The 16,270-nt window shown below is 37.9% G+C and overlaps 1 protein-coding gene across 1 annotated transcript; it reads right to left on the reverse strand.

Moving 5' to 3' along the window:
* Positions 1-9,165: 9,165 nt before the first annotated feature.
* Positions 9,166-14,477, reverse strand: LOC110750691 (tryptophan aminotransferase-related protein 4). Its single transcript, XM_088244956.1, has 5 exons — positions 14,118-14,477; positions 11,072-11,372; positions 10,612-10,904; positions 10,154-10,449; positions 9,166-9,576 (listed from the first exon to the last, which is right to left on the reverse strand). Exons 1-5 carry the CDS (start codon positions 14,402-14,404, stop codon positions 9,338-9,340), a joined length of 1,416 nt encoding a protein of 471 aa, XP_088101082.1. The 5' UTR covers positions 14,405-14,477; the 3' UTR covers positions 9,166-9,337.
* Between the last annotated feature and the right edge of the window lie 1,793 nt (positions 14,478-16,270).

The raw sequence follows: 16,270 nt of genomic DNA on the forward strand, positions 1-16,270 counted from the left end.
AACTTGTGCTTTTAATCCATTTTCTGTTTTGATAAGTCCATAATTTCATACACTTGCTTGCCTTCTTTACTTGGTTATTTTGCTTAGTTTCTCTTTATTTTGAGTCACTTACCTCTGTTTGTGTGTTTTGTAGGTTAAGATAGCAAGATATCACATTTGATGCAATCCATGCATGTTAAGGGCTGATTGGGATAAGAGCAAGAGCTTAAAGACAAAACCAAAGTTGGGCCACACTTCTTGTCAGTCCAGTTTCGTAAGTCACCTTGCAGGTCTCATTTCAGCAATCTGCACAACTCGGATGAGGAGACATTCTTCATAGAAGTTGTTCAATTGGGTTTCTAGTATAACATATCCACAATTCAGCCCAATTGAACATATTTGGAGTCCTTAGCCCATCCAACACTGAACCATGCTCAGGAGGATTTGCAGCTGCCAGCTTTGAGCCTTGTCTCCTCCTTTAAGCCATGTGCCTCACCCATGCTGCAACTGACTTTGGATCCAACATAATGAGTGAAGTGGGGAGGCATTCCAGCTATGAAAGTCTAAAGGATCAAGTTGGTACATGCTGGAGTTATTATAGAGAAAGCATGTGCATGCATGTGAAGCAAAAAGAAAGAAATGAAATGAAATGAAGTCAATTCCAGTCTCTGTTCGGCAGCCAACTTATAAGGCCCAAAACGCACACTTCTACTGCTCCGATGGGAATACTTTCTTCATAGAAGTTGTTCCAATGAGTGTCTACTATAACATATCCAAATTTGAGCCCCATTGGATAAGTTTTGAAACCTCTGGCCTTCCTACACCAAGTCTGGTTCAGAAGACTCGTTTTTGTTCAACAACCAAAAGAAGACCACATGGGTTGGCAGCAAAAGGCAGCCACAATTGATCACCTTTGATCCCATGTGAAGAAAGCTTGAGGTGCAGCAAAAGAAGTATGGGATGAGATTGATTCCAACCACACTAACATAGACAAGATGAAGTGTGAGTTATGGGTTGTATTAAAAGAGGAATGGTGGTGTTGGATTTCATCATGCTGTTCCTCCCTCTTAGCCCTATAAATAGAGAAGCCTTCAAGCTTCAAAACACACCCCAAGGGGGGGGAGCTCTCAAACACTTCTCTAGAGCTCCCTTCCCTTCTCTCCCTCAAATTCTCTTAGTTTCCTTTCAAGTTGTCAATTGTTGTAACAAAATGAGTTTACTAAATTTTCCTTCAAGTTTTCTTAGTTCCACTTTACTTTTATTTGTAATGTACATTCTTTCTTAAGTATTCAAGTTTAATTAGTTTCCAAGTTTCAATTATGGTTTTTGTTCTTATTCATTATGCTTATAAGTTAATATGCTAGTTTGAATGATTGATCACCATTTAGGCTTGCATGTTAGCTATCTTGGTTTGAATTAAGAGTAGACACCATGCTTTAATTCGAATTGAACTATGGATAGGAAGAGTATGTATGGACATTCGACAACAGGGATTAGATACATACTTGGTTGTTTAAATTGTTCTTCTATGCTTAATGGGTTCCTAATGCTTAATTTTAGGTTAGACAACAAATGATCAAATTAGGGAATTATGAACACAAGGTTATGACCAAACACCATGGCTTAATCATACTTTAGCTAGAATCAATCCGTTAATCTAATTGAACTTGGGAACTTATTTGCTTGAGTTATTTTCTTTCTTTATTGTTTTATTTATTTCCTTTCTTGTTCTTCTGTTTTGTGTAGGAAAACTGAATTGGATTATTCAATCACCAATCCCTGTGGAATCGACCTCGCACTTACATATGTTATACTACCGAACGGCTTGTGCACTTGCGAGTATCACAAGTTGAAGATGCAGTTGAATCCATTTTGGTGCAGCTGAATCGACGCAACAATTAGGAATACATATGTCGCTAAGGCTTGGACGACATGCGAGTGTGACAGCTTGAGGAAGTGGCCTATTGTAAGACCCTTACAAGTTGGCATAGGCCATGGCATGGTTTTGATGTTTTGCACCATGCCAAAGCAAGCCAAAGGTGCATGGGAGGTGCACTCGTGAAGCAAGGCAACATCAGAAGACAAGTGTTTTGGGCTGAGAGTTGGCAGCTAAGACATGGCAGCACAGCAGACTTGGTGACATTAGCATTGACGTTGTCGAGAGATTGGCATTGGTACTGTTGACAGATTGGGACAGGAGCTATCGACAAGCAATGCACGCAGACTGCGCAACAAATGCCGAAAGAAGCTGTCGACAGACGCTGCGCAACGATGGTTGATAGAAACTGGCACAAGTCTGGAAGCGAAAGGCAGTTACGCTGGTGCGCAGTGTGCGCGCAGGATGCGCAACGCACGTAGGCAGATCGTAGGCAGTTCGTGGCAGTTGGCTGAAAACGTGCTGGAGTGGGTCTAGGATGTGGCAAAACGGTTTTTGAGCAATCCATGGGTAGTTGGATGTGGCTAGAGTTGTTGTATGCTTAAAACTCGAGTTGTGGCTGATCTTAGAGTAAGAGTGGGCGGTTACTAGAGAGTGACAGCATGTTCCAGGGAGTGGGGGAGATTTTTAAGGAGAAAAATATGTTCCATGATAAGAGTGGGCTGCAAGGTGGTGGCTTGTGAATGCTACACAGGTTTTTGAGTAAGGAAACATGTCTAGGTGCCTAATCTAACTGTTGGCATGGTGTCCTAAGTAGATGGGGGTGTCATCTACATAGTGTAGGCCTATAAATACCTTGTGATGGTGTGGTTGAGATACCAAGTGATGTGGTAATCCAACTGAAAGTGAGAGCTTGTAATCCTTTGCTATTTGTGAATAGAAGGTTGGAAACTTTCCCGTATATGTGTGTGTGTTAGAATTTCTTGCGTGAAGCAAGTCTTGCTTGTGTGAGTGTTGGTGTCACTTGCTCCATTGCTTGTACTCTGAAGCCTCACAAGTTTGGAGGTGAAGAGAAGGCTGACTTAGGAGGAGTCTAAGTGTCGAACAAGGGTCGAAAAATTAGAGGCGTTTTTCACCCCTGTTACACCTATCTTGGTTGCTAACGGAATGACCGACAAAAGTGTGGGTAAACCGATGGTGTGTTGGATCGCTATGTCTTGACTTGGACATGAGCGAGCCACAAGTGCAATGCTTGATGTATGGGCATCGAGGGTTCGTTGCCGGATGCGGGGTGATTGTATTGTCACAAGGTAGTGTGATATGTTGTCTAACCATGGGGCGTGGTGCCCATGGGCGGTGACACTTAATGGTGAACCTCTCACGGAGTTATGAGAGTAATGAATATCATGAAGATGGGAGAAGGCTGACTGGGATTCGAAGGGATCCTGAACCGCACGAGTTGTGCTTTAGCGAGTGAAATGTGTGTTTTGTTTTCGCCGCCCCGCACTGCTCGCTCATCCCATGACATATCGTATCAGAACCGATCAATCCATAAAGTGGTTTTTGTGTGAGGGATTCGCACCTAGGAGGGATTGGTGATGGAGGAAATTATGTAGCAAGTCATTGCCTGAGATGGGTAGTGGTCCTGTGAAGTTGGATGAAGACCCCAATGTCACTGTAGATGATTGTTGGAATCAGGTTGTGTGACGGTTGATGCAAACCTGTCTTGGTGCTAGATCCTATTAATGGGTGAAGTTATCCAAAAGTTTGACTTGAAGTTTTGAGAAGACATCAAGCAGGATGACATGTGGGATGATGGTTGGTTTTCCTGTTTGGTTGCCGTGCACCAAGCCCCCAAAAGTTGAGTAGGCAGGGGTTCTGACTTGTGACGAAGTGATGTTGCTTGTTCAATTCAGGATGTGGGGAGGATGGGAGCGCGAGTTTGGTGAGAGTGTTGAAGATTGGCTTACACTCGATGTAGGATTTTCAAAATATTTTTCCAAAGTTCATTTGAATATTAAACATGCATTTAATCAAATTAATCGCAGCGGAAGTCTAAGGTGGTTGTTTAAATCCAAAAACAAAACTTCTTCCAAGTATCTTAAGCCATGAACATTGATATGTTTTTCATAAATGAAAATTCAAGAGAAAGGATAAGATCTAATTACCCTTGAAGCAATTATATGAACCAATTTGTGTTTGGTCTTCTCTTGATGATTTCCTCTTTGTTGATCTCCTCTTTGCTCCTTGATCTTTCTCCTCCATGTGAGCCACAAAAGTATATGGCCTCTAAGTCTCCACACTAATGGAACCTTGAGATGAGAATAAGTATCTTGACAATACTTGGATGCTAGTGCAAGATTCTCAAGATTGGTTTCAATCTAAACCACTTTGAAAGATGAAAGTGTTTCACTCTTGAAAACTATCATTTTTCTCTCTTTGATCTCCCAAACCCATTTGGTTGATGTTGGATTGTGTTTGTGTGTTAATGAGCTTATGGAAACAATTCCCATACACATTCACTTAAGCATTTTCGGCCAAAACCCATTGGGCTTCCAAAATTGGGCCTTATGACACTTAAACCATAATATTTAGTTGTCTTAAGCCCTTGGGCTTGATACCCAACCATTTGGACTTTCCTTAACTATTACCGAGGCCCAAATACGTTTTTACACGTAGTAAATCATCCACATCAAATCAATCAAATTGATTTCCTCATTCTCATTTGTATTACTCAAAGTTAACCATTTAAGGTGTGCGATCCATTAGGTTCTAATTAGCAAGGCAGTGGGAAAATATTAGAACTCTTTCTAACCAACTGGAATTAAAACCCTCTTTTTAATTCTTCCTTTATTTGGATCGATCACAATCAATCCTAGGACTTCCACAAGCCAAGAGTGACATCTAGCAATATATCAAGGCTACCCAAGCTAACCAGAATAGATGAAGAACCTATTCAGTTGGAATTGCAATGCAATACGGTCCTTCTCTTATACAATGTTTCAAATCATATTATTAGGGTACGGATTGTTTATGTCAAACCCCTAATATGATTTATAACCTCATGTGATTCAAAAGAACATGATTAAGAACAACTTTCTAAATCAAGCTCAAAATACTTTGGCCAAAGATTTACTGAATCACATCTTGAAACATTCTCCTTCTTTATCGAAAGTAGAGATTCCTTATTGTACATTCACATGCCCCTATGATGGATTAAGAGATCCCAACAACACTTAAGACAAATCTTTTACGGCTTGCCTTTAAGAGCTATCAAAGATCAATAACGCATCACAAGACAACCATGATGCCTCAGGTCTAAGGACTAATTTGCATTATTGCAACTATGAGTTCTCATTTGGCATGTAGATAAATACTCCATATGAGAACTACGGTTGATCGCGTTCAGTGTACTCATTCACTAATGAGCACCCACATACTTGTATTAGTGTCAACTACACAAATGGTTTGAGACTAACCATCCTCCCAATTAAGCATACATAATATGTGCTAATCTTGACGGTTTATCAATGCCCATTTGATAACCTATGATTAGGAACATTTTGGGATGCTACAGTTAGAGATTAAAGGTCTCCCGAATCTAATCTTCTTTAGATTACTTTATCTCTTATTTAGCATACCCGGGACATTTGTTTCTTTACACGATGTAAAAGATAACAAATAAGTTTGCCCTTTATATATCATATACGAAATGTATTCTAAGGAGATTACATCAAATGTATTGGCTCTTAGGGCACATTTCTAACACTCGAACCATGGCATACCATTGACGGTTGTGTCAAACTCAGTTGGTGACAAGTGTTGAACAAATGGTGCAAGACCTTTGTTCAGGGAAGACTTGTGAGGGCAAATGACCGAAAGGGTGAAATCTTCAAAAAGAATAAGTCACTAATGGGCTAGGCTCCATTGAGGGAGTAAGTTGCTGACAGACTAGGCTTTATTGAAGGAGTCACTTTGAGTGGTTGCTCTTACAATTGTGGAGTACGTGTGTGTGATGCACAATGTTTGACATAAGGTTGCTAATTAATATTCGGAATGATGGAGGGTTCCAAAGGTGGATTCCGGAGTCTTTCTTGCAAGGATGGTTGCTAAAGGACGTAGTATGTCCGCACTTAATGGCAGGCAAAAGTTTGAGTAACCTGGGTGTAGATGTCTTACTTGTTCCTGTGTAGATGCTACAGAAGTAGGTTCTACCAAGTCCAAATTTGGGCGTTGGTTAGGTGGTTCTACTCTTAGTAGGGATGATGTCAAACCTTGGTGAATTGTGAAGGCCTAAGTATTGTAGAGCTTCACTTTAGAGGTACGTTGACGTGAGGGTGCATTGAAGAGATAAGTAGGCGAGATCCATGAATGCCATGGAGGTGCCGTGGAGGACACACGATTGACAAAGTGATGTTGCTTGTCCAAGATCCGGATATGTGAAGATGGTAGCGTAAGTTTTGTGAGAGTGCTGAAGGTTGGCTATACTCGAACCATAGCATGCCGCGGACGGTTGTGTTGAATTCAGTTGGTGACAACTATTGAACAGATGGTGCCAGACCTTTGTTCGCGGAAGAGTTGTGGGAGCTCAAGATCGAAATTGTGCAGTCTTCAATGGGAGTAAGTCACTGATGGGCTAGGCTTCATTGAGGGAGTAAGTTGCTGACGGGCTAAGCTTTAATGAAAGAGTCACTTAAGTGATTGCTCTAATAATTGTGGAGAACGTGTGGGTGATGCACAATATTTGGCATAAGGTTACTAACTAATATTCGGAACGATGGAGTGTTCCAAAGGTGGATCTCAAAGTCTTACTTGTGAGCATGGTTGCTAAGGACATGGAGTATGTCCGCACTTGATGGCAGACAAAGTTGGAGTAACTTGGGTGGTAACATCTTACTTGTTCCCTTATGGATGCTATAAAGTGGATATGCAGAGTCCAAGTTTGGGCGTTGGTAGTTAGGTGTATCTACTCGTAGTAGGGATGATGTCTAACCTTGGTGAACTGTGATGGCCTAAGTGTTGTGGAACTTTGCTTTGGGGCACATGGGTGTGTTGACGAGATAAGTACAGGAAACCCACGAATGCCACAGAGGTATGGCAATGCAGTTGCGTAAACAAATGGAGGTGCCGTGGAAGACACACGGTTGGCTTACAAGTCACGCCTAGGTGAGGTGCATCTCTTTAAATGTGGAAAATGTGGAAGTACTTGACCAACGAGCTATGTGTTTTTTCAATGGTTTAGTATGACAAGAGACAGTGGTCTTGACCGAAAGAGGGATAAGATGTAGAACTTTGAAAGAAGTTGAAAAGGGTGAATAGTGGTGCATTGTGGTCTAGGGAGTGAGAAGAAGAGGATATGCCTATATGGTGTTGTTATGCGGCAGTGCAGTGGGCATGTCGATGAGGACGTCAACACTATCAGTGGGGGAGAATGTCAAGGATCGCACATTAGCGAGTGCTATTGTGACTCTATTGGGACATATATGTGCTTATGAGGTATTCTAGATGTGGAAGGGCGAGAGCTTAAGAGCTAGAATGGTTTGTTTGTGTTGGGTAGGTTGCACTTATGAAGGGTATTTTGGGTATTTTTGAAGGTTACGGGAGGAATATGAGGAAGTTGAAAATACTTGAACGTTCGTGATGTTGAGACGCATAAAACACAACTGACGGTTCGCCATTCGAAGGTCGTATGAAGGAGTTATGCCCAATTATGACTCCTCGAAGTCCTCATGCATAGGTGATGTTTCTTCCTGATAGAAGGCTAAATGTATAAAATGTTATATAGGGGGTGACATGGTGTCATGCTCTTCATCACCCCTGGTGCTTACACCCTTGTGGCACTGAGCGAGCATCCTTATGACATTGGAGGTAGTCATAGGGGCGGGCATAAGATTATTGTACAGTCTATGTCTCCGAGGGAAAGGACTTCCCGAGGACAGTACTAACACGCGGGGCCGTTCGTATTGTGCATCGTTGTGAAGAGTGGGGTCAACGTATGACATTCACTATGCCGTCGGCAAGCGAGGCATTTGACAATACTTGATAGACTTGGCTTGGGTTCGGCCTTGTCCAATGTAGAAGGAAGATATTCGAATGTCAGTACGCATGGGTTGCTACCCCGTGCAATGCATAAATGATTATGTGGGACATTAGGAATACATATGTCGCTAAGGCTTGGACGACATGCGAGTGTGACAGCTTGCGTGTATAGCTTGAGGATGTGGGCTATCTTGGTTGCTAACGGAATGACCGACAGAAGTGTGGGTAAATCGATGGTGTGTTGGATCGCTATATCTTGACTTGGACATGAGCAAACCATGAGTTAGGCATGCGACGTGGTCGATGCAGTTGACATGTCTTATGCAACGTTTGATGTATGGGCGACGAGGGTTCGTTGCAAGATGCGGGGTGATTGTATTGTCACAAAGTAGTGTGACTTGTTGTCTAGCCATGCGGCTTGGTGCCCATGGGAGGCGACACTTGATGGTGAACCTCTCGCGGAGTTGTGAGAGTTATGAATATCATGAAGATGGTGGAGAAACCTGACTGGGATCCGAAGGGATCCTGTGCCGCACGGGTTGTGGTTTAGCGAGCGAAATGTGTGTTTTGCTTCCACAGCACCGCGCCGCTCGCTCATCCCGTGACACTAGGCACAGCTTGCGAAGTTTGTTTTAGGGAACCAGCTAATGATTGACACCTGGTGTTGGTTAGGAATGCATTTAATAAAAGGTCCAACCATGTGTTGTCATCTAGCATTAGTGGTCTAAATAATCCTAAGTTTTGCTTTTATTGGGATAACCCTCTACCAGCTCCCAACTGCTAATGACTTAATTGTCGCTCGCAAGGTATAGTACCAGAAATAACAAATACAAAGCCAAACATAAATCATTCATTAACCCAAACGGGTGTGAAAGAATTCAAGGGAACCACCGAAATAACTTCAAACGAAACATCCACCTCTTCTATTGTAGAAGCCTTGCATTTGACTTCCTTATAGTGTTGAAACAGATTCCTCAGGAACCTAAGAAGATCCTTCACATTCGAGACAAGACATAAAACAATATCGATAAACTTCCCAAACCGTGACACCACTCAGCAAAGCCAACTAGTGGTATTGTAGGTTTTTTTTTCTTTTTTTCTATTTTTTTTTTCAGTACAAGCAATAGTCTAAATTACATGAGTGGAGAATTTCTCAGACACACAACCAAGATGACAAAAGAGATGTACTATAGTATTATTGTTTTTACTAATGAGGAAAAATAAACTCGAACTTGGGTTATATCTTTCAACATTTAAAAAGTGAATACAACTAGACTAATTGACTAGAATTACATATATAATAAGCACGGGATACATAGGGGAGCACGAGTGGCGCTCTGCTATTTTTCGAAATGTTTCAATATACATGTAGCAGGTCAAATCACATATTGACCCTTAATTGAATAAAAGTGTACTGATTATTGGCTTCTAATACACAGGTGATTAATTTGTCATCAAATCGTTGACAAATAACTTTTGGGGTTCACTTTCTTTCAAGACTAATTGGTTGAGCCGGTGAAGCAATATATCAAAATCATCTTGGCTCCTTAAGAGAGTGAGACGTACATATCGATCTTCAGCACCAAACAAGCTACCTCTACGGCCATAAACATTGGCTTCTTTTTGGAGTACTCCATAGCAATCTTTATCCTCTTCCCTCTCGCATTTCAACCACACATAAGCTGCCATGAGAATAAACTGCTTCAGAATTTGACCCAATGGGGCCTTTAATTTAGTAGTTTTTCAATATGATTATTCTTTTCCTTTATCAGTTTTTAGTTGCACAAATTCTTGAGTCTGCAAAGGCTTGGTTTTTTTGACAATGTCTAAATTACTTGAGAGAAAAACCAAATTGAAGTAATGGAAATTCCCAACAAAATCATCAATTAATCTTTGCAAATATGGTAGGGTAGACTTAATTTTGTATGATGAGGTTAGATACAAAATAAAAAATAAATTTTGTCATAATCACTGGATTAATGAAAATAGCATGATATATATATATACACGTGTGTGTGTGCATTTATGTGATTTTGCTCATGTATGGCCCTAAAAAAATGTTTCAAATTTAAGAATATTATTTGCAAAAATATCCGCCAGTTAATGTAATCACCGGAACATCTAACATCTATGGGTTGGCCAACGATATGACGTGGATCACATAATTGTGGTCCAAACTGGGTGTTGCCAGATCATTTCCCACTCCATACTTATAATTCACTACTACTTAAAAAGGGCGGGAAAAATCAAATTTGAGACCTCTTCCAGCATTGGAAAAAGAAGGTTTTCTGGTTTTTTTGAAATAAGTGCAGTATTGGGGTGCAATTTTCTGTAGAGAAAAACGATTTGACAGAGCCAAAGTGTTGCTCAATTTTTCCCAGCGGCCCTTCACTTTGTTGTATCCGAATTCAAAGATTTCCTTTCCTCCAGTTTCAAGCACTACATTGAGAAGCTTCAAAGCTCTCAGCTGAGCATCCCGAGAAACACCTAAGCTACTTAACAGTATATATTCACTAATTCTTTTGTGCACAGACTCATCCTTCACCACTGCCCACCTGCACAAGGCACAACATTATTATTTTATAACTACCAAAAAGGGTTTTTCCTTGTTCAACTCTAATAATTTTTCATTGGTTTTAACTTTAAAAGATTTAAAAAATTATAAGAGAAAAGAGAAGGATATGCAAGAAAATGGAAAATGATAGTTAGGTTGTTACCCGAATCTACTACCGGCATGGCCAGTGAGCTTAGAAATAGAAAATATCATGATATCATCATCGGCTGGAGCAGGAATTGCTGTAAAATGGGGCCAGTAATACACACGATCATAGATTGCTTTGGCATTTGGGCCATGAAAAATGGCCTTTTTCAACTTCCCATCAGGGTTGTTTGGGGAGGTTACAAACTCAATGACGTTTGTATTAGCATCCGAAATGTTCTGCAACACGGCTGCATCTCCTTCAAACTTGTAGTCCACTGATCGAAAGAACTCCGCTTGATCTTGGTAAAGCTGCGAAAATTCGACATATAAAATTAATTTATTTGTAAAGGAGTTGTATCATCTCAATGGATCGTATGTATGCGCCTCTATGAAAGATAGTAACACAATTTAGATGGTACAAATAGTTTTGATCTTTCCAAATTTTGTATGTCGTAAATTCAGAATGAGGATTCAACCCTGTAATAAGGAACTGAAGCCACAACACTTGCAGGTGAGGAAGAGCTGAGATTATTGGAAGAGAGTGCGTGAAGTGCAGCGTTGAGAAGTTGGGTTGAGCCAGCACCAAAAACAATGTATCTTCCTTGAGTCACCGCATTTCCAACAATGGCATGAAGTTTGCGAATGTGCCTCTCAAGCTCTGCTGAGATGCGAGATTGATCAGCAAAGGTATAGCTCATTCGATGCCAGCCTGCTACTACAACTGCACTTTTGGCTGCACGTTGCATCCAAAATGGCTCCAAGAATAGCGGGTCTCCACTGCAAGCAAATATATATTATTATATATGCATGAGATAATTAAATTTACAGTAAGTGTAGCTTTCCCCTTTCAAACTAATTTTTTCTTACCTACAACCCATCGTCTCCAATTTATTATCAGTAAAACCCGATGACTAGGATCCAACTCAGCAAGTTACCTAATTAAGCTTCAAATTTGATTTATTATACTTTTTATATTCCAAAAGCACCCTTAATTAGAGTTTACCCTATTATGTGGTTGTATTATTTGGGTAAGTAATGCACACACAAATATTCCTATGTGCCTTACACAAATTATTTATTTATCATCTAATTACCATCCTTCTTTTTTTTCTATGAAAATTGTACCTAATAGTAATAATAGGATAATGTACCTAATACAAATTTATAAATTCTTTGAATTGTCTATCTAATAGGATAAAATAATAATGTATCTAATTTTTCTTAAGAATAATGTACCTATATTTTTCTTATAGATAATGTACCTAGATTTTTCTTATTGATAATGTACCTTTGATTATTTATGTATTCATTGATTTATTTTTATCCTATAAATGTATTCATTGATTAAATTGTATTTTATCTATATATTAGGAATATTATCAAGGAAAAAAAATTCAAAATTCAAAATTTGGAATTCAATTTCAAGGAAATAATGCAGTAAATGTAAATAATGCATTAAATTTAGATTATCATCTAATTACCGTCCTTTTTTTCTATGAAAATTCTACCGAATAGTAATAATAGGATAATGTACCTAATACAAATTTATAAATTCTTCGAATTGTCTATCTAATAGGATAACGTAATAATGTATCTCATTTTTCTTACGAATAATGTAATTACCTATATTTTGCTTATAGATAATATACCTAGATTTCTTATAGATAATGTACCTTTTTTTTTTTTTTTTTTTTACATATATGTATTTATCTATTTACCTATCTTGTATTAGATATGTAGGTAAATTATTTTTTGCATGTATTACCATAATTTTCCAATATACAATTACCTAATCAATATTCTTTTAGACAAAATAATAATAATTTGTTTTAGGTATATATTATCATTTGTTTAATATTGTTATATTTAGGTAGTATATTAGTGTCGGTTTGTATTACATGATTATTTATGTATTCACTGATTTATTTTTATTAAAACGTTTTAATATTAAATAGGTGCCAAATTAAAAAGAATTAAATATATATGCTAAACAAAAGGGATTTGACAAGTAAGGTAGATAGCATAGTGTGTAAATAGTTTGTAATATTAGGACAATTATTAACCTATATTCAAATTTGAGTTTTTGATAATAATTTAAAAATAGATGAGTTTATGTTTAAGATATAAGAGTTACTCGTGATTCATGCCAATGATGGTAATATTTTGTCGCATAAAAACGTTAATTATAATGTAGTTGGCTTTTTCTTACATAATTTAAAGTATCAATCAAGTGAATTTGGACCCACCATTAATGTTGTGTTCACATTGACATAAAAAACATCAATAATTCATCTCTCAGTGGTGAGGTCATTTTCTTCTTCTAACGAGAGAAACTTTCATGCAATGAGGATAACATTTTTTATTATTCCTGACAAATAATGTAATAACACGTAAGATATCTTTTCCACGTGTCATTATGTTTTTGGTTGAAGATAGCAAAATAGTACTATCCCCATTATAAGTAAGTTTGTTTGCTTGGTCACCCTTTTGAATCCCAATAAAAACTTGAAAAACATGATATAAGTATATATATAGTCCCTTTCTATTGAGGGATCCCTCAAATAATTTAATTTGAGGGACACCCTTTAGGGTTCCTTATGAAATTTTTTTAAACGATCCAAACCATCTATGTTTTAAGTCTACATTCATAGATCATCCTTGCAAAAAAAGTTAGACAAATAAAAAACTATTTCGATATCCAATTGTGTCCTACAAAATCAATGAACACGGTGCTTCAAGAAAGTACTAAAATTTCAATAATTTAATTGAGTGGTCAAATGATATTGGATTCAAGTGATTTTTTGTAGAGATGATCTTTAAATGAGTATCTACAAAATCGACGGTTTAGATTAGTGAAATACAATACGAAGTGAGCCCTATAAGAGTGTCCCTCAAATAAATTTGAGGGATCCTTCAATCGAAGCTCCCTATATATATATTACCAAAAGAAAAATCTCCCTTGTGGTGGATATTGACCATCACATTCACATTTATATAGTACAGTTGCTTTCACCACTTGTATGTGTGGGACTGTAAAGAGATATTTTATAAAACATTAGTTTCATAAGTGACATCATGAGCTTTGTTTTCGGAATCTTTCTGGTGCATATTTTACAAAATTAAAACAAATTTTTGAAAATGAAATTCTTTGTTGCCTTTTTTGTACCTTTCTAATTGGTGATATGGATTTTAAGTTTTGGCATGGTTAAGTAGAGGATCTTTTTAAGTACCAGGTGCTTTGATTCTAGAATCTTGACTGCAGTGGTTTACACCTAATCTGCTCAACTTTTCTGAATTAACAAATAATCAGGCTTGCAATTTGACCACCCCTTTTTCCCCTCTTAATTTCCAAAGGTTCCAGCTTCAAATTCTAATGTGCAACATTTGAAGACCTGAAATAGTTTTTCTTTCTTTTTTCTTCAAAAGAAATATAAACCACAGATCTAAACCCCAAGCTAGCTAGCTATCATTTTCCAGTTAACAAGTCTGAGAGAGAGAGAGAGAGAGAGAGAGAGAGAGTACCCATCAGCATTTGCTGCACAAGCAGTTAAAAATTGAGAGCAGTCAGGTCCCCCATAGCAAGAATTGCATTCACAAACAGGTTCCTTCCCATCAAGAACAAGCCCATCCAAGTAGGCTCTTCCATGCCCTGAGCAAGAGATGCCTGCAACGTGCTCAGCTTCTTCTGCTGCTCCTCTGCTCCAACTCAGCTCCCATTCTCCACCCACATAGAGTTTCAAGACTAATAATAGATTAACAAATATAGAAAATGCAAAGCACACAAAGTAGGAGCTTTGTAACTTAGCCATATTTGTTCAGTTTCCTACTCTTGCACATATAGAACCTTTTGCAAGAGGAAAAGGATAACAGACACAAATTTAAGGCACTGGGAGGCAATGCCTGGATGAATATTTAAACATAAAGAGGCCCACCATCTATGTTAAGGACAAGGACATTTATGTTTTACAGTAAATATTAGTGAATAAGATCGACCACAACTCTTGAGCCAGAAATTACAACACATATCCTTACATACACCTTAGGGTTCGTTTGGTACACCGTATTAGACTCTGGATAGGAGTAAATAGTTTATGTCAGTTATTTGGTGTCAACTTATATTATTTAAAGGACCCACTAGTGTAGTGGTTTGGAGTATTTACTCCCTCAGGCAAGATCCTAGGTTCGAGTCCTAGTATCCGTGTAGTGTGTGTGAGTTTAATATACTATCACCCCTCTCAATAAGAAAGCTCCTCAAAAAAAATAAAAAAATATAAAAAAAAATAAGAAGAAAGATTTGAGCTTTTAATACTTTCCTTACCTGACTAACTAATACAACCCACACACCCCGGTTTAGATAATACACACTTAATTATAAGGCTAGGAAAAAAACAACATACTTTCTATGTGAAAAATCAGATGCTATTTTTTCCCTAGGGTTCTTCTTTGCTATCTTTTCCAATGATTATTCTCTTCACTCTTCTCCAAGTATCCATCTCTCTCTCTCTCTCGCTCTCCAATATGCTTCTCCACTTCACTCTTCTTTTTCTTCTTTGCTATCTTCTTCAGAGGCTATTTGGTGACTGTTTGTGGAAAACACAAATCAATAATTTGTGCGATGTGGTTTGTTTGTTTGAATTTCGAACACCCAAGTTTACAGCTTTGCTTAGTGTTGAAATACGTTCTTGCCCATTTATGTTGTTTCAATTCAAAGCTCAGCCAAACAAGTTTAGTTCTCAATTCTATTTTAATTTTTTAATTGGCGGGTCAATATAATTGGCTCTAGATTCAAAGCTTAGCAAGATTCCATATTTTTTATATATTAATTTTTTGGTCAAAATCCCATATTCCAAATTTAACTTGGGGGGTTTTGCATTAATGATGTGATGGGCCGGTGAGGAAGACAATGAAGGATTGATAAAGGGAAGAGAGAATCGAGAGAGGTTTCTTGTTTTATTATTAGGCAGCCGTTGGATGTCTCTAATGGCTAAAACGATTTGTCAATGATTTGGCAAAAACAAATGAATTTTTTTTTTTGTCATCATATGAATCTTACCAAAAATATTCGTGTAATTTGAATTTCATTTTCCACTTAAATTATCAAAGAATTTTTTTAAAAAAAATAGTATGATTCGATGTTATCTGATGGAGCACCAAACACAGTATAACTTAGTCAAACTATTTATCTGGAACAACACCAAATGTCTTATAATATTATGGATAAACAATTAGTACTCTTCGAAACAATTAATACTATCCGACATAAATTAATCAATATAGTTCAAAGTACCAAACAAACCCTAGTCTTTCACCATCTAATATCTTGCAAAATGACTTTCCTTTCCCATTTTAGTGTACTCTAGGAAGAGAGGTGAGGTATGTCACCTTCTTACATGTTTAAAATCATTCTTATAAGCTTTAAAGGAAGAGAATTTTATGTGAGATAGGAGAAAAACTAGTGTCCGGTTGTTCCTGCTATATCATACTGTTTAGTGGCAAAACATTCAAGTTAAAAGATATAGCAATGCGATATCTATTTCAATAATTGAAATTTCATTACTCAGAAGAAGAAGCAATTTTCCTAACAAGGAAGAAAGTGTCGTTACAAGTTGGGTATATTATTAATTAGGAGATTTGTTAGCTAAGTTTTATAGTTTACCTATTAGACTCTAATTAGG

This window comes from Prunus avium, chromosome 8 (assembly GCF_965620075.1).
Source record: "Prunus avium chromosome 8, drPruAviu1.hap1.1, whole genome shotgun sequence".
NCBI classification, from domain to species: Eukaryota; Viridiplantae; Streptophyta; class Magnoliopsida; order Rosales; family Rosaceae; genus Prunus; species Prunus avium.

Excerpts from the sequence above, each read along its gene's own strand:
- LOC110750691 (XM_088244956.1), bottom strand. The coding sequence starts at position 14,404 with ATGGCTAAGTTACAAAGCTCCTACTTTGTGTGCTTTGCATTTTCTATA. Across the intron at positions 10,905-11,071 it reads CTTCAGTTCCTTATTACAGG|CTTTACCAAGATCAAGCGGA; the intron begins GTTGAATCCTCA and ends GAATTTTCGCAG. Across the intron at positions 10,450-10,611 it reads CATGCCGGTAGTAGATTCGG|GTGGGCAGTGGTGAAGGATG; the intron begins GTAACAACCTAA and ends TGCCTTGTGCAG.